Consider the following 19,401-nt stretch of genomic DNA (forward strand, 5'->3'; position numbering starts at 1 on the left):
GCAGAATTCTTAAAGTGCATCCAGGAGAGCTTTTTGAGCCAACATGTAGAAAGTCCTACAAGAGAGGGGGCGGTACTGGACCTAATTCTGGGGAATGTAGCCGGGCAAATGGTGGAAGTGTCAGTAGGAGAGCATTTTGGCGACAGTGACCATAATTCGGTGAGATTTAAGGTGGTCATGGAAAAGGACAAAGACGGCCCGGAAATAAGGGTTCTAAATTGGGGGAAGGCCGATTTTAATATGATAAGGCAGGATCTGGCCAAAGTGGACTGGGAGCAGCTGCTTATAGGAAAATCCACATCAAAACAGTGGGAGACTTTCAGAAGGGAAATAGAGAGAGTACAACGCCAACATGTTCCTGTAAAGGTCAAGGGTGGGACCAACAAGCAAAGGGAACCTTGGATGACAAGGGATATACAAAAATGCATTAGAAATAAAAGGGGGGCTTTTGGCAGTTACAAAAGACTAAAGACGGAAGAAGCCCTAGAGGAGTATAAAAAGTGCAGGGGCATACTTAAAAAAGAAATTAGGAGGGCGAGGAGGGGCCATGAAATAACACTGGCGAACAAAATAAAGGAAAATCCTAAGATGTTTTATAAGTATATTAAGGGCAAGAGGATAACCAGGGAAAGGGTAGGGCCCATTAGGGACCAAAGTGGCAATCTGTGTGTAGAGCCAGAGGATGTAGGCGGGGTTTTAAATGAATTTTTTGCATCTGTGTTCACTATGGAGAAAGACGATGCAGACATAGAAATCGGGCAAGGGGACTGTGACATACTTGAACATATTAGCATCGAGAGGGAGGAGGTGCTAGCGGTTTTAACAGGCCAAAAAGTGGATAAATCCCCAGGCCCGGACGAGATGTATCCCAGGCTGCTGTGGGAGGCAAAGGAGGAGATTGCAGGGGCTCTGACACAAATTTTCAGAACCTCTCTGGCCACAGGGGATGTACCAGAGGACTGGAGAACAGCTAATGTAGTACCATTATTCAAGAAGGGTAGCAGGGATAAACCAGGGAATTACAGGCCAGTGAGTCTAACATCTGTGGTGGGGAAATTATTGGAAAAAATTCTGAGGGACAAAATTAATCTCCACTTGGAGAGGCAAGGATTAATCGGGGATAGTCAGCATGGCTTTGTCAAGGGTAAATCATGTCTGACAAATCTGATTGAATTTTTCGAGGGGGTGACTACGGGGGTAGATGAGGGAAATGCTGTGGATGTGGTTTACATGGACTTCAGTAAAGCTTTTGACAAAGTCCCGCATAGGAGACTGGTCAAGAAGGTAAGAGCCCATGGGATCCAGGGTGCCTTGGCGCGTTGGATCCTAAACTGGCTGAGTGGCAGGAGGCAGAGGGTGATGGTCGAAGGTTGCTTTTGTGACTGGAAGCCTGTGTCCAGTGGGGTACCTCAGGGATCGGTGCTGGGTCCCTTGTTGTTTGTGATCTACATAAATGATTTGGATGAGAATGTAAAAGGTATGATCAGTAAGTTCGCAGATGACACGAAAATTGGTGGGGTGGTAAATTGCGAGGAGGAAAGCCTCAGGCTACAGGACGATATAAACGGGTTGGTCAGATGGGCGGAAAAGTGGCAAATGGAATTTAACCCTGAAAAGTGCGAGGTGATGCATTTTGGACGGACAAATAAGGCAAGGGAATACACAATGAGTGGTAGGACCCTAGGAAGTACAGAGGGTCAGAGGGACCTTGGTGTACATGTACATAGATCCCTGAAGGCAGCGGAGCAGGTAGATAAGGTGGTTAAAAAGGCATATGGGATACTTGCCTTCATTAGCCGAGGCATAGAATATAAGAGCAGGGAGGTTATGATGGAGCTGTACAAAACGCTGGTGAGGCCACAGCTGGAGTACTGTGTGCAGTTCTGGTCGCCTCACTATAGGAAGGATGTGATTGCTTTGGAGAGGGTGCAGAGAAGATTCACCAGGATGTTACCTGGGATGGAGCGCCTCAGCTATGAAGAGAGGCTGGACAGGCTGGGGTTGTTTTCCTTGGAGCAGAGAAGGCTGAGGGGGGACCTGATTGAGGTGTACAAAATGATGAGGGGCATAGATAGGGTAGATAAAGAGGAACTTTTCCCCTTAGTGGGGGGGTCAATAACAAGGGGGCATAGATTCAGGGTAAGGGGCAGGAGATTTAGAGGGGATTTGAGGAGGAACTTCTTCACCCAGAGGGTGGTTGGAATGTGGAACTCTCTGCCTGAAAGGGTGGTAGAGGCAGGAACCCTCACAACATTCAAGAAGCATTTGGATGAGCACTTGAAATGCCATTGCATACAAGGCTATGGACCAAATGCTGGAAAATGGGATTAGACTGGACAGGGATGGATGGGCGGCGCAGACACGATGGGCCGAAGGGCCTCTTTCTGTGCTGTAAAACTCTATGACTCTAAGTGTAGGGGCAGGGAGAGGGGGGAGGAGAGGAAAGAACAAAAGGGAAGGCCTGTGATAGGGTGGAAGGCAGGAGAGATTAAGAGACAAAAACTCGAGGAACAGCACCTCATCTTTCGATTAAGCACTTTACAGCTTTCTGCACTCAACATCGAGATCAACAATTTCAGATCATAACCTCTGCCCCTATTTTTTTTTCCACATGGCAACTGTTGATGATTCTGCCATTCCCATTTACACTTCATCTAGATTCATCTTTTGTTTAACTCGTCCCATTACCAATTCAATTCAAATCGCTTTATTGGCATGACAAGTTACATCTTATGTTGCCAAAACAAAAATACAGATCTATCCATACAGTGTATAAACAGATATATCCCTGAGTGTATAAATATACTTTCATATAATTTATATATACTCTTTTCTTATATTTAGTGGTTGTCCCTCTGTTTATGGCAAGCTGTAACATAGTGTGCCGCTAGTGTTACACAATTTCTCTCTTCCCCTAGTAGGTATGGGAGTTTTTGGTCGTCCTTCAAATTTCTGAATTCCGGGCATATTTTTGTGAATTTTGGGTAGAAATTCTCCCTTATGCCCTGATATTTTCTACAAGCTGTGAGGAAGTGCATCTCTGTCTCCACCACTCCCTGACTGCAGTGAGAGCATATCCTGTCCTCTCTTGCTAGCCGGGTCTGCCTGTGTCTACCTTTTTCGATCGCCAGGCTATGTTCACTAAGTCTGTACATTGTCAAGGTTTTTCTCAGTTTGCTATCCTTTACCATGGTCAGGTAATCAGCCATGTTGTATTGTCTGTTTAGGGCCAAGTAGCAATTGAGTTTGCTTTGGGTTTTTGTTGTTTCTGCCCAATATGACAGATATTTTTCCTTTTGCTTAGCGACGATTGTGTTGGGTCGAATTCTTTGTGTTGCGCTGTCACTGTCCTGGGGCTGGTTATTGTTAGTAGTGTTAGTAGTTACTTCACTGAGTCCCAGGACTAGTTGACTGAGGGTATTCTTCTTTATGGTCCTCTCTTGGCATTTCAGGGCTTCGTAATGATAGCATTGGGGGTTGCTCATTTCTAGGTGTTTCCAAAATTTGGTGGCTCTTTTTTGGATAGTGATTATTAATGGATATTGGCCTAGTTCTGCCCTGCATGCATTGTTTACGGTTTTCCTTTGAGTCCGGAGGATACTTTTACAGAATTCTGCATGTAGGATCTCAATTGGGTGTTTGTCCCATTTTGCAAATTCTTGTTGTGTTAGCGGTCCCCACACTTCACTGCCATAGAGTGCAATTGGTTCAATTACTGATTTGAACATTTTGAGCCAAATGCTAATTGGGATTTCTATTTGGATTGATTTTTTAATGGCATAGAAAGCCCTTCTTGCTTTCTCTTTCAGTTCATTCACAGCCAGTTTGAAATTTCCCGTAGAACTGATTTTTAAGCCCAAGTATGTGTAGTTAGTGGTTTGTTCAATTTTGGTTGTTCCTAGTGTGAAATTTATTTTGGGTCTCTGATGTCTGGATCTTTGCTGGAACACAAGGACTTTGGTTTTTTGGGGATTTATTGTCAGGGCCCAAGTCTGGCAGTATGACTCCAGCAGATCCAGGTTCTGCTGTAGACCCTCCTTAGTTGGTGACAGCAGAACCAGGTCATCTGCATAGAGGAGGAATTTAACCTTGGATTCATATAGGGTGAGGCCGGGTGCTGTAGATTGTTCAAGTAGTTTTGCCAATTCACTTATGTAAATATTAAAGAGTGTCGATGAGATTGGCGAGCCCTGCGTCACCCCCCGCCCCTGTGGGAAGTATTTTGTTTGTTTGTCTCCAATTTTAACTGCACATTTGTTGTTTGTATACATTGATTTAATTACATCATATGTTTTTCCCCCTACCCCGCTTTCGATAAGTTTCAGGAATAAACCGTCGTGCCAGATGGAATCGAAAGCCTTCTGGAAATCTATAAAGCATGCGTAGATTTTGCTTTTGTTTTGATGAACGTGTTTGTCAATTAGGGTCTGTAGGGTGAAGATATGATCTGATGTTCTATAGTTTGGCAGGAATCCAATTTGGCTTTTACTCAAGACATTGTGCTCCTCAAGGAAGTTTATAAGTCTTTTGTTTATGATACTACAGAATACCTTCCCCAGGTTACTGTTTACACAGATGCCTCGATAGTTATTTGGGTCGACTTTGTCCCCACTTTTGTATATGGGCGTTATGAGTCCTTTGTTCCAGATATCAGGGAAGTAACCGACACTCAGAACCAAGTTGAAGAGTTTTAGGATAGCCAGTTTCATTTTATCGTCTGTGTGTTTAATCATCTCACTTAGTATGCCGTCTGCCCCGCAAGCTTTTCCTGGTCGCAGGTCCTTAAGTTTTTCAAAAAGTTCTTTTTCTGTTATTATGGAGTCTAGCGGGTTTTGGTTATCTTTTATGGCCATTTCGAGCTTTTCCAGTTTTTTGCATATTTGGTGTTGCTCTGGCCTTAGTGTGTTTTTCTGGTATAATTTTTCAAAGTGGTTTTCCCATGTGTCTCCATTTTGAATGGCCAATTCGTCGTGTTGTTTTTTGTGTAATGTATTCCAGTTGTCCCAGAAACAATTGGAATCAATGGATTCCTCAATGGAGCTGAGTGTATTCTTAATATATTGCTCTTTTTTGGTTCTGAGTGTGTTTCTGTATTGTGTTAGTGTCTGACAATAAGTAAGGCGTAATTCCTCGTTTTCTGGATGTCTGTGTTTTTGGTTTGATATTTTTCTAAGTTTTTTCCTCATGTTATGGCAATCTGGGTCAAACCATTTTTCATAGTTTTTTGTTTTGGGTTTGTTCTTGCGAGCTTTCAAGTTTGACCTTGTTGCCAAATTATCAAAAATATTGTTTAGGTTATTCACTGCCCGGTTTACGCCTTCTTTATTGTGAGTGTATATGTTATCCAGAAAGGTGTCCAAGAGAGCTTGAGTTGATGCATTGCTAATTGCTTTGTGGTATTTTTCCGTGTCGTTTCTGGCCCATCTGTACGATTTTTTGGTGTTGTACAGTTTACTGGGTTGTGTTTCTGTGTTGTTTGTTTCTGTCTTTTTAAGATACATAGTAATTTGACTGTGATCTGACAGTGTTGTTTGTGGTTTGACTGTGAATGCTCTGAAAGAGGATGGGTCCAAATCCATAATCATATAGTCTACGGTGCTGCAGCCAAGAGGTGAGCAATAGGTCGATCTTCCTAGGAGGTTTCCTATGAACCTACCATTGACAATGTACAGACCCAGGCTTTGACAGAGCTGCAGGAGCTGTTTTCCGTTGGTATTTGTCTGCTTGTCGCAGTTATGCCTGTATGGAAGGGAAGGGATATCGAAGTGGTTATTCCCGAATATGTAATTGTTTCCCTGATTATTGGTGAAGTCTGGTTCTTCGCCAGTTCTTGAATTGAGGTCACCACAGATCAACACGTTCCCCTGGGCCTGGAATTGGATAATTTCCCCCTCAATGTTGGAGAAGGTGTCCTCTTTAAAATACGGGGATTCCATTGGGGGGATACAGAGTGCGCAAATGAAAACATCTTGGGTGTTAGAGATAATCCCCCTCTCAATTTTGAGCCACATGTGGTTTTCGCCCTTTTTTATAAATTTGATGCAATTCTTAAGCTCTGTTTTAAACCAAATCAGTATGCCTCCGGAGTCTCTGCCTTGGGTTACTCCTGGTAATTTATTGGAGGGGACCACCAGCTCTGTGTACCCTTGGGGACGGCCAGTGTGTCCTTTTCCTTTATACCAAGTTTCCTGTAAAATGATAATATCTAGATCTTTAGTTTCATCTATGAACTCTGGGGTCCTACTCTTCACGTCGAGCACCGAAGAGCGTAGACCTTGGATATTCCAGGTTGAAATATATAAGGATTTCATGTTAAGTTTGATCTTTTACTATGATATGTTAAAGAATGATATGTGTTTGTCGTGTCTAAATGTGGGAAAAAAAGATCATCTCAGTTGTCTATAAATGCTAATACTACTTGGTTACAATTCTTTCTATTAATTAGTCCTTGATTTTTTTCATTTTCTGATCCATAAGGCGGAAGTAGATGCTGCTGCACGTCTGCTTATTGTCTCTTAATGGATTGTCTCTGTCTGAGGTATTGCGTACACCCTGTGCACCTCTCCCTCTGTCTGGCTGGGAGCGGTCCTGTTCCCCTGTGGGACAGGAGTGGTGCAGGTCTGATATTGTTGTTGTGCATGGGGATCCTCTCTGGTCCCGGTTGGTGTGGTGGTGGTCTCTGTCGTAGTCCTGGTATGTACCCCGCTGATCTCTGGTGGTCGGGGGGGGGGGGTCCTCCTGGATTCTGGGTATGGACCCGGTTAAAAGCGACGTCCTTCAGGGCTTTAGCAAAGATCGATATTCGTTTCCTGTGGATGTGGACGCGGTCGTAAAGACATTCCACATCGAGGGTGGGGTGTTGGGCCAGGTGCACGTTGTGTTTTGATTCACAGTCTCTTGCTATGCTGGCATTTATCTCATGAATTGTGTTGCTGTTAAAGTCTGTTCTTGGCAATATTGTGGAAACAGTGATTCTAGTGTTTGGAAATGTATTGCTTGCCTTCCTAATCACTGCTCTGAGCGATGTTGCTACCCCTTTCTGCTGGGCCTTTAGGTCATTTGTGCCTGTGTGTATTATTATGTTGGGGGGAGCCTAATCGGGTTTTGGTCAGCCATTCCAGGGCTCTGTCTGTTGTTGGGCACCAGCTCTTTTCTACTTTACTTCTAGGGAAGAGCTTTTTCTCCCATAGAAATTTCCCATTTGAGTCTATGAGTATTATGATGTCAGCCTTGTTTGTGTTTACTGTCTGGTGGCTTTCGCCTGGACTCATAGCGTGTGTGTTGGGCTGGGGTGGTCGTGTCTGGTGTGTGCGCTCCTCTTGTGAGCGGCTCGCTTGTGGTTCCCCAGTGGTGGGGGAAGACTGAGCTTCAGTATGCTGGTCGGTCTGTGTGGCACCCCTTGTATTGTGTGTCTGCTGCTGTTGTTCAGTGTGGGAGTGCAGCTGTTCAGTCGGGCTCTGTATTGTCTTATCTCTAGCCTCTGACTGCTGGTCTAATGGTGCTATCTCTCCTCTATGGCTCTCTTTGTTTTCCTGCAGCTCTTTCACCTGATTCTCAAGTCGATTCAGCTCTCTCCAGTATCTCTCCCTCTCTTGCTTTTGTTCGTGTTTCAGTTTAAGGACCTCCTCTCTAAGTTTAACCATCTCTGTCTCTAACTGATTAAATTTATCCTTTAGTTGTATCTGGCTGTGTGATCCCGGGCTATGTGTCTGGTCGGCCCTGGAGGGCTCACTCACTTCCTGGCTAGGCTGCTCTTCTCTTGGTGAGCTGGAATTGGTAGGGGGACTATGTGTGGCTTCCTCCCTGGTAATTACGCTGGGGTTAGTCAGTTGTATCATGTGGCTGTGGGGCCCCGGGGTTAGTGTCTGGTTAGAACTGTGTGGCTCGTTCACCTCCTGACCAAGCTGATTTACTCCTGGTGAGTTGTCAATGGTGGGGGGAGTGCAGGTCGCTTTTCCCCTGTTAGCCACTCTGGGGCTGTTCCTTCCCCTCTCAGTTATTTCTTTCAGTGTCTTGAAGGCCGTTTCAAAGTTGTCGAGGTTGCCTTGCACTAATATTGTTCCGTTATCGTACATGTTGACAGTCGTGGTTGCATTGTCCCCTGGTTTCTTAATTTTCAGTTTGGACCCATTAGCAGTTCTTTCCTGCTTAACCCTGGTATAGTGTGATTTTATTGCTGTGATCCAAGCCGCTGGCTGATCTGAGTAAAAAATGAGATTACATTTTTCCCCAGTGCATCTCCTTTGGCCTTGCACCATCATCCCTTTTGTCTCTTAATCTCTCCTGCCTTCCACCCTATCACAGACCTTCCCTTTTGTTCTTTCCTCTCCTCCCCCCTCTCCCCACTTGCTTAAAAACCTTTTACATCTCCAACTTTTCCCAGTTCTGACGAAAGGTCATTGACCTGAAACATTCTCTCTGTTTCTCTCTCCACAGATGCTGCCTGACCTGCTGAGTATTTCCAGTATTTTGTGTTTTTATTTCTGCCAGGCTTCTGTTGTTTTCTCGCTGCCACAAGAACTTCCAGTGGATGAGGGAACAAGTATTTCTTCTGCCTGCCCCTCCATGTCCCAATGACACTTTTGTGGGTGCACCTGGACTACCTGGATCCTGGCAAATATATGTCTCATATAGGAATACTTATCAATAGTTATGAGAAGCAAGTGTACCATAATGCCATATTCAAATGGCAATGTATCCAAGAGTAATTGATTGCCACCTGAATATAGGACCCATCAGTGCAGGAGCAGCAGCTGATTAGGTTTGGAACATCTTAATAGTGATCATAATATGATTGAATATATTAGGTTTGAGAGGGAGAAGGGAGAGTCACAACCCAAGGTTTTAAAATTTAATTAAGATAAATCTTGAAGGAATAAGAAATGAAGGAAACTGGGCTGAACTGTTAATGGGTAAATATACAGACAAATAGTGGGAAGTAGGCAAAGGTTCCATTTCTGTAGTTAAGCAGCCATGGTCAATGAATGAAGAGAGAGACAATATCGAGCTAAAAAAAAAGGACTTGCACAAACGCAATAAAAGTAGAAATCCAACAGACTGGGACAGCTTTAAAAAGCAACAAAGGGATACAAGGAAAGTAATGAGAGAAAGAGAGTGCTAATGGGGAATGTGAGCTCATTAAAGACAGATGCAGGCATAGGATTACATAGAATATACAGCACGGAAACAGGCCATTCCACCAAGCCAGTCCACGCTGGCATTTATGCTGCACTCAAGCCTCATCCCATCCTTCCTCAGTTAACTATCAGCATAACCCTCTATTCCCTTCTCCCTCATATGCTTTTCTAGCTTCCCCTTAAATGCATCTATACTATTCACCTCAACCACTCCCTGTGGTAGTGAGTTCCACATTCTCACCACTCTTTGGGTAAAGAGGTTTCTTCTGAATTCCCTATTGGATTTCTTGGTGACTATCTTATATTGATGACCTCTAATTTTGCTGTTCCCCACAAGTGGAAACATTCTCTCTATATCCACGCTATCAAAATCTTTCAGCATTTTAAAGAACTCTGTTAGGTCACCCCTCAGCCGTCTCTTTTCAAATGAGTACTTTGGGGGGGGAATTTTCACATGAAAAAATGGGCGGAGGGAAGTTAAAGTTGAAAAAAAATCTAAATCCCTCCCCCAACCCACCCACTTTCAACTTTTACTCAGGCAGGACGGGGGGGGTGCGGGGGCAGGCAACCAACCCACTGCCAGGAGGCAGGTTGGCATTTTAAATATGATAATGAGGCCTGAAGCCTCTGGTTTAACCTGCTGTGCATGTTTACCTGAAGCCGGCTGGGAATCCGGATTCCCAGTAGCTACTGCTGTGCGGATTCAATTCTGAACCATAATTACTGCTCTATTTGTGATGAATACTCTAATACTCGGTTATTTTTGCACATGTGGAATTAGGAAAATAAAATATTAGAGATACAACTTTGTGTAGCTGTTGATTTCATGATTTCTCATTAAACAATTAAATGGTTTTCAACCAATGCTGCACATTATTTAGGCAATTGGGAGAATATCTTCTGGTTGGTGAATGTTGGTGAAGGCACCGTGTGATGTTTTTCTACATTAAAGCCACTATATAAATGCAAGTAGTTGTTGTTGAATGTAGAACAACCTGCCAAGCCAAATACAGCATCATATACAGTAGAGTCCAACTATAGCAAGGTGAATTCCCATATTTCTCCTACACCAGTTGAGGACATTGTAATGGTGGGGTTTTTCATTTGCTCATTCCCTTCTTAAGTTGTGCTTGATTCCCAAAAATTGAATTTTCAATCTTAACAGGAGCTCAGACCTTGGGTGTAAGATATGCTTTAATTACAACTATACACATTTTAAAAATAATTGTTCTGGGGATATGGGCAGTACAGGCAAGGTGGCATTAATTGCCCATCCCTAGTTGCATTAAGGGTCAAACATAGTATGGGGCTGCAGCGACACGTTGGTCAGCCCAGGTAGGAGCAGTAAGCTCCCTGAAGGATACTACTGAGCCTGCTGGGTATTAACAACAATGTAGTAGATTTCTTGGCCATTCTCTTCCTGATGCCAGCCCACAAATTACCAGATTAATTGAATTCAATTTCACAACTTGGTGTTTTGAACTGATTGCTAGTCCAGTATCATAACCATGAGGCCTACCTAAAATAGCCACATATTGTCTGCTAATTTAACAGAAAGCCGATCCAAGACACCAGAAGAATAAGAGATGAAAACAAGAGGGCACCAGAAGAAGCGGCCCTTCCAATACAAACTTTCACAGGAGTAACAAGGCCTCTTAGAGCAAGCTAGACCTTTGGCTTTTGGCAAATCAAAATACATTTATTGTTGACGGTTATATAGAATCATACAGCACAGAAGGAGGCCACTGGGCCGATTGTGCCTGTGCTGGCTCTTTGAAAGAGCTCTCCAATTAGTTCCACACCACTGCTCTTTTCTCATAGCCCTGCACATTTTTCCTTTTCAAGTATTTATCCAATTCCCTTTTGAAAGTTACTATTGAATCTGCTTCCACCACCCTTTCAAGTAGTACACTCCAGATCGTAACAACTAAGTGGGTAAAAATAATTCTGCTTATCTCTGAACTGCCCCAAATACAGTGCTTCATGGTTGAAATGGTACAAAATGAAAGAAGGCATGTTAGGGAGATTATAGACATGCATAATGCCACCAAGTACATTCGCAGGCTTTAGCACACCTACGTTATAGAATGAAAAGACCTGCATTTATATAGCGTTTTTCACAACCTCAGGATGTCCCAAGGCGTTTTACAGCCAATGAATTACTTTTGTAGTGTAGTCACTGTTGTAATGTAGGAAACGTGACAGCCAATTAGCACACAGCAAGCTCCCACAAACAGCAATCTGATGATATAGGTGGACTCGTTCCACATGCTGCAAGTTAGCAGGGAGTCAGTTGCACAGCACAAGGACATCTGCAGCCAGCACCATAGGGTCAGCACTGCTAATGGAAGTGAAGGTCGCCAATGCTCTCTGTCACCACCACCTGCGACTGTTCATGTTCACGAACTGCAGCCTCTGTGTTGGAGAATAGAGTCGCTTTGGCAGCTTTTTACTGAAACCAAGGCCAAATTATGGGTAGGATAAAGTGTAGCAATATGGGTAAAGAAATTAGCCTAAGAAAGCAATGGGCCAGAAATTCCAGAACGGGGCTTGCAGCGCGTGCAAGCCCCGTATTTGCACTTACCCCGCGCTCCTGCCGATCAGCTCCAGGGACGCCTGCACTTCCAGAAACTGAAGCAAGAATCCCGGGCAGCGTATGACGTCACGCCGCCCAGGAGCGCAGCCAGCGCGGACCCAGGAGCGTGCAGTGTAAGTGAGACACGCCCCTTGAGGTCTCAGTTTCACTGGACACGCCCCCAATGATTCTGTCAAGCTGCTTTGCTTTTTTACATGCAAAGCAGCAGTTTAAATAGGTTTTTGGAAGTTTTTTGAAGATTTTGGTAACTTTTATAAACTTTTTAAAATGTTTACATTATTTTGAGTAATCTGAAGTAGTTTTAAAGAGAATTAAAGCAATTTAAAGACTTTTAAAAGCCCTAAAAGAATTTTTTTAATTCCATTTATTTATTTAGCAATGTCGTCGTCATACGTGTCTTCACACTGTTCCCTTTGGGGAACTGTATGAAGTGGTGGAAGGATTTATGGCCGTGATTAACGCTCATTCCGTGACCGTAACCATCTTTGAACCAGCCATTAGGGCGGTTAGTCCTATGGCGGGAGGGTTTTACGGGCTCCCACAAGCTATACAAGGAGGGGGGGCCACCCACACCCACGGACGCAAATATCCCACTGGATGTCAACCCAGAATTTAGAGCCGGAGCTCCGACTCCACTTGCCGGGACTGTCTGGAGCGGGGTTCGAAACCCTACCCTGATCTGGCCCAGCGGCAGGGATCCTACCGCTATGACAAAGGCCCAATCCGATTAGCAACGTGAAATGGCAGCATAGGGCTCCAGTCACGGGGAGGGAAAAGGCGCAGGAAACGTATGGGTGTCACCTTTTGTGCGGAGTGGGCCTTTTGCGTAGCAGTAAGCATCCCCGCCGCTGGGCCAGAAGGAGTAGGGTTTTGAACCCCACTCCAGACAGTCCCGGCAAGTGGAGTCGGAGCTCCAACTTTAAATTCTGGGTGGACATCCAGCGGGATACTTGCGTCCGTGGGTGTTGGTGGCCGCCCCCCCCTCCTCAGATGGGTTGTGGGAGCCCGTAAAACCCTCCCGCCATATGACTAACCACCCTAATGGCTGGTTCAAAGATGGTTACGGTCACGGAATGAGCGTTAATCACGGCCATAAATCCTTCCACCACTTCATACAGTTCCCCAAAGGGAACAGTGTGAGGATACGTCCGATGATGGCCTCTTGCGCAATACACCTCCTTGGACCCTCAGTCGCAGGTGCGAGGGGGCAAGTGGTGCAAGTGTTAAATTTTTTATTTTATTGACATGTAAAATGTTGGCCCAATAATTCCCTTCCAAATGCGCTAGTACGGTCGGGGTACTTACGCATCTGGCCGGATGAAATGCCGGTTTTCAGCATGCACAGTGCATGTGGGGAAAACCGGCATTTCCTGTCCTCTGAACGAAGGGGTTCAGAGGCAGAACGCGTGCGACTGCACATGCAGCGCGTGCGCAATATAATTCGCCGCTTTCATTAATGCTTTCAGTGAGGTCCAGTCATTACAACTTACACATGAAAAAAGCATAGGTACAGTTGCTACAGAGGCTGCGGAGGAAGATATTTATTATCGTGGAGCTTCTGAAAGTATGTATGTCTGTATATATTCCTTTGCGTGTTATGTATATATTCCTTTACTTATGTGTATGAATGTATTATTTAATTATGACTTTCAGAGAAAGTAACTTATTGGAAAATCATAATTAAAAACATACATTCATAGTAAAGGAATATAAAACATACATACATATACGTAAAGGAATATATGTGGACATACATACATAACTCATTCTCACATTCCATTCACACAGCCACAATTGCTCCTTCTACCTAACGTTCTGAAAACCCTTTAAAAAAAAAAAAAAAAAAAAAAAAATTTTAACTTTAAAACTTACTTAAAATTTCTTAAAATAACTTCCCTCCCTTTCCCAAACAAAAATATTGCATTTCAAAAGCTCCACGATAAAATATATCTTCCTCCGCAGCCAATGAACCACTTTACTCTTGCTTTTTTTCAGTGTAAGTTCTGAGGACTTACCCTCACGGATTTCATGAATGAAATCCACGAAGTTCACTGCGCAAGCGCTGCCTGTGCAGTCGCACGCGCTCGAGGTCTGGAAATGCCGGCGTTCCCCGCATGCGCTGTTCCTGCTGAACGCCGGCATTTCCAACGGCCAGAAGCGTGAGTAAGCCGACCGTACTCACGCTTCTGGCCTGGAATTTCTGGCCCAATGTGTGCTTCTGCACGTAGCCTTTCTGAAGCCCCTAAAACTCATGATAAAACATCTTGAGCAAACCGTACAGGAAGCAGAAGTGTATCATTTTAAACAGCTGTGCAGGAAGGTATTCTAGCAGTGACATGTGTAATGAAAGATAGTTGACCCCTGTCAAAAAGGATGATAATTTTACACAATGGAACAGGATCTGATAAGGATGAGGCCCTGATGATTATACGTGTTCAGCAATTTTTTTTATTTTTTAAATTCGTTCATGGGATGTGGACATCGCTGGCAAGGCCAGCATTTATTGCCCATCCCTAGTTGCCCTTGAGAAGGTGGTGGTGAGCCGCCTTCTTGTACCGTTGCAGTCCGTGTGGTGAAGGTACTCTCACAGTGCTTAGGGAGGGAGTTCCAGGATTTTGACCCAGCGACGATGAAGGAACAGCGATATATTTCCAAGTCAGGATGGTGTGTGACTTGGAAGGGAACTTGCAAGTGATGGTGTTCCCATGCACCTGCTGCCCTTGTCCTTCTAGGTTGTTGAGGTTACACGTTTCGGAGGTGCTGCTGAAGAAGCCTTGGCGAGTTGCTGCAGTGTATCTTGTAGATGGTACACACTGCTGCCACGGTGCGCAGTGGTGGAGGGAGTGAATGTTTAAGGTGGTGGATGGGGTGCCAATCAAGCAGGCTGCTTTGTCCTGGATGGCGTTGAGCTTCGAGTGTTGTTCGAGCTGCACTCATCCAGGCAAGTGGAGAGTATTCCATCACACTCCTGACTTGTGCCTTGTAGATGGTGTAAAGGCTTTGGGGAGTCAGGAGGTGAGACACTCTCCGCAGAATACCCAGCCACAGTTTTTGTGTGGCTGGTCCAGTTAAGTTTCTGGTCAATGGTGATTCCCCAGGATGTTGATGGTGGGGGATTCAGTTATTGTAATGCTGTTGAATGTCAAGGGGCGGTGGTTAGACTCTCTTGTTGGATATTGTTATTGCCTGGCACTTGTGTGGCACAAATGTTACTTGCCACTTAGCCCAAGCCTGAATGTCATCTAGGTCTTTCTGCATGTGGGCATGGACTGCTTCATTATCTGAGGAGTTGCGAATGGCACTGAACACTGTGCAATCAGCAGCTAACATCCCCACTGCTGACCTTATGATGGAGGGAAGGCCATTGATGAAGCAGCTGAAGATGGTTGGACCTAGAACACTGCCCTGAGGAACTCCTGCAGTGCTGTCCTGGGGTTGAGATGATTGACCTCCAACAACCACAACCATCTTCTTTTGTGGTAGATATGACTCCAGCCAGTGGAGGTTTTTTCCCGACTCCCATTGAGTTCAGTTTTACTAGGGTTTCCTGGTGCCACACACGGTCAAATGCTGCCTTGATCTCAAGGACAATCACTCTCACCTCTGGAATTCGGCTTTCATGTTCATGTTTGGACCATGGCTGTGATGAGTTCTGGAGCCAAGTGGTCCTGACGGAACCCAAACTGAGCATCAGTGAACAGGTTATTGGTGAGTAAGTGCTGCTTGATAGCACTGTCGACACTTTGCTGATGATCGAGAGTAGACGGATGGGACAGTAATTGGACGGATTGGATTTGTCCTGCTTTTTATGGACAGGACATACCTGGGCAGATTTCCACATTGTCGGATAGATGCCAGTGTTGTAGCTATAATGGAACAGCTTGGCTAGAGTCGCGGCCAGTTCTGGAGCTCAAGTCTTCAGCACGACAGCCGGGATGTTGATGGGGCCCGTAGCCTTTGCTGTATCCAGTGCGCTCAGCCATTTCTTAAAATCACGTGGAGTGAATCGAATTGGCTGAAGACTGTCTTGATGACCTAAGGGTCATATGATGCCCAATGAAGTTAAACCTAATAACCTAAGTGTCACAAGTTAAAACCTGATGACTTACGTGAATTGTAAAGAACATAAGAAATAGGAGCAGGAGTAGGCCATTCGGCCCTTCGAGCCTGCTCCGCCATTCAATGAGATCATGGCTGATCTTCTGCCTCAACTCCATTCACCGGCCCTATCACCATTTCCCTTGATGCCCTTACTAGTCAGAAATCTACTGACTTCGGTTTTGAATATACCCAATGACTGAGCCTCCACAGCCCTCTGGGGTAGAGAATTCCAAAGATTCACCACCCTCTGTGTGAAGAAATTTCTTCTCATCTCAGTCCTGAATGGCCTACCCTTTATCTTGAGGCTGTGGCCCCTGGTTCTAGACTCCCCAGCTAAGGGAAACATTCTCCCAGCATCCATCTGATCAAGCCCTGTAATAATTTTGTATGCTTCAATGAGATCCCTTCTCATTCTTCTGAATTCAAGAGAATACAGGCCTAGTTTACTCAATCTCTTCTCATACGACAGTCCCGCCATCCCAGGATTCAATCTCGTGAACCCTCATTGCACTCCCTCTATGGCAAGTATATCCTTCCTTAGGTAAGGAGACCAAAATTGTACACAGTACTCCAGGTGTGGTCTCACCAAGACCCTATATAATTGGAGTAAGACTTCTTTACACCTGTACTCAAATCCTCTTGTAATGAAGACCAGGATTTGCCTTCCTAATGGCTTGCTGCACCTGCACATTCACTTTCAGTGACTCATGTACAAGGACACCCAGGTCCCTTTGAGCAACTGCATTCCCCAATCTTTCACCATTTAGGAAATACTCTGCCTTTATGGTTTTTCTACCAAAGTGGATAACTTCACATTTATCCATATTATATTCCATCTGCCATGTTCTTGCCCACTCACTGAGCCTGTCAAGATCCCCTTGAAGCCTCTTCACATCCTCTTCGCAACTGACACGGCCACAAATGTGACCATATATAAGCAATGAAATGACTATAAAGAGAGGAAAAAGCTCTTGCTATCTGTCACTTCAGGAGAACGCAAGACAGCCTCCCAACCTAGCCGAGTGTCCCAACCATATATGTCTGTCATCAATTACTTCATTGCTGCTTGTATTAGAATAGATCTGGTAGATTCCTGTTAACTGTCTATTAACGTTATGTCTAAATGAGTTTGCATGGACTTTGATTAATAAAGTATTATGTTGAAATGACGTCTCATGCATTAATAAGCATCTAAACCCAATATTCTGTGATGTATGCAGCTGTGCTGGTACTTGCAAATGATAGTGAGGGATGCATGGCACTGTGAAATGCTCCCTTGCATCAATTAATTTGCAGTCAATTACTGTTAGGAAACCAGGTATTGTGGGCACAATTCCACTATGGTGAGGAAACAAGCACGCCGGCTTCGTGCAGTCAAAGTGTGCACTGGGGATAAAAAAGGCGGAACTGCCAGGATGTCCGGTGAGTGGCATTATCCTGCCAGTTTTACCTTGCCCATGATGTTGGTGTGATGGGGGAAGGCAGGCACAAGAAACACCTGTGTTTGAAAAAAAGGGTGGAAGCGTATCAGAACCGGCCTTACCATAAATTTTGCCCATTTTGGAAGCAGCTTTTTGAAGGTGCTGGCCAGCTTTTGCTAGTTTTCTCCACCCCCCCTCACCACCACCTCCCACTCCCCACCACCAGAATTCTCTCGATAATCATCCCTTCTTCTTTCCTAGTTTTTCCAGTTTTACATGAATACAACTGTTCTGGACATTCTGTCCTAAACATTATCAGGCCTGCCTGGCAGACAAAGCAGCATCCAAGCAGAAGGTATTTCCCTAGATGAATAACAAGCTTTCTGAAAGAGCTATTTGGTGGGGGGGGGATGGGCAGGGGAGCTTCAAACAGTTGATAAAGCATTGGCATTAACCTGCCTTAGTGGTTCTACAGGTCCAAATGAAAGCTGTGCACTCTACATTAAGTAGGAATGTGAATGTGAGTTTTGATTGAAATTGAGACAGCTACAATACTTGAACAAACCTTTAGATTGTCGAAGAAGTGCAATGAAAGCTATCGCCATTCGGATGCTTCCCCACAGGTTAACGTCAGCTTGTCTTTGATAGGCCTGAATGTTGTTCCATTCCACCTCACTCCATGCTGTAATTCCAGCATTGTTAACTAATCCCCACAGACCTGAAATAAAAATTCAGCTCGTCAGTAGAGTTCAACAACAGTGTATGTGGCTGTAAACAAAGTACTCATTCAGTGCTTGAGAGAATCTACTGTATTTAGAAGGGCCACAGTCATATTGTAGGTCACGCTATGAAGCAATTAAAATTATCCACCAGATTTTGTTGCAGTATGGCAAGATTAGAACTTAGTGAAAAGGTCACCTTTCCCCCCCAAGAAAAGAACATACAAACGGACGGATACTTTGCTGAGGAGAGATAAAAAAACAAGTTAACTGATATGGGAATTTATTCAGGAAAAAACAGAAAAAAGAGCCCCTGAAAAAGCCTGGAGACATAAATTGTACAATGCAACCCTAGAAAGAAAATTTAAAAAAGACGATAGCACGGCCCGGCTATGTGGCTCAGACTGCAAATGAATATTACAAACTAGAAAGATACATTTTCCAAGACCCCAAGCCACTGACCGAGCCTTGTACATAGTGGAGAACTTACGACAGAAAAATATTATGGAAAGTCAGCAAATACATCTGGCCAATTGACTGTGTGTGTGTGGCATCCCTGCAATATAGAAGGTGTGATTTAATTGAGGATTTTGAAAGGAATTGTTTGGGTAGATAGAGAGAAACCTTTTCCACTGGTGGGGGTGTATCGGACAAGGGGACAAGATCTTAAAATCAGAGCCAGGCCATTCAAGAGAGAAGTTAGGAAACAATTCTTCACGCAAAGGGTGGTGGCAGTGTGGAGCTTTCTCCCACAAAAAGCAGAGGATGCTGGGAGACAATTAATCATTTTAAATCGGAAGACGACAGATTTTTGTTAGTCAAGGGTATCGCAGATATGGAGCCAAGGCAGGTGGTTGGAGTTAGGATACAGATCAGCCATGTTCTTATTGAATGGCGGAACAGGCTTGAGCAGCTGAATGGCCTACTCCTGTTCCTATGTTCCTATCCTAGGACATCAACATTGAACGCCAAGATACGGGTGTTCGGAGAATGCTGCTGTAAGGTAGCAGACATGAGAGAAGCCTAAACTCTTCCCGCACCCGCTGTCTCCGCAGGCAAAGTTCCTGACACCAAAGTACTTGAAGAAGCTAATTTGCCAAGTCTAAAGGCCCAGAAATTCGGGTCTCCACGGGTGAGTACGCACGGGGTACTCACCGTAAGCCCAATGGAAGTGCCGGTTTCCTGCATGCACTGCGCATGCGTGGGAAACCGGAACTTCCGTTCACCTGAAAGCAGGGGTTCAGAGGTCGAACACACGCAGCCTCTCCCGTGCGCATCGAACTTCGTTTTTTTTTTAAAACAGGTTTTCCAGGGAAGGTAAGTCTGCAGAATTTAGAAATGTAAAAAGCAGGCGTAAGGCCTGCTTTTTACAAGGTAAGTGGTGAATTAATTAAAATTAAAACATTTTTTCCCCCACAGGTTTATTA

At 44.6% G+C, this 19,401-nt stretch overlaps 1 protein-coding gene across 2 annotated transcripts in view; it reads right to left on the reverse strand.

The window, feature by feature from the left end:
- LOC147121439 (D-beta-hydroxybutyrate dehydrogenase, mitochondrial-like) overlaps positions 1-19,401 on the reverse strand; it is a 496,438-nt gene that overhangs the window by 467,859 nt on the left and 9,178 nt on the right. Inside the window, exon 2 of one of the 2 annotated variants that reach the window (XM_085981684.1) lies at positions 17,821-17,973. The exons of the other annotated variant lie outside the window; for it this stretch is intronic. Within the exon in view, the coding sequence (XP_085837810.1) occupies positions 17,821-17,973 (153 nt within the window). The remainder of the gene's footprint in view (positions 1-17,820; positions 17,974-19,401) is intronic. 2 annotated transcript variants of the gene reach the window in all.

This window comes from Somniosus microcephalus, chromosome 3 (assembly GCF_052327205.1).
Source record: "Somniosus microcephalus isolate GS21.2 chromosome 3, FLI_Smic_1.0, whole genome shotgun sequence".
NCBI lineage: Eukaryota > Metazoa > Chordata > Chondrichthyes > Squaliformes > Somniosidae > Somniosus > Somniosus microcephalus.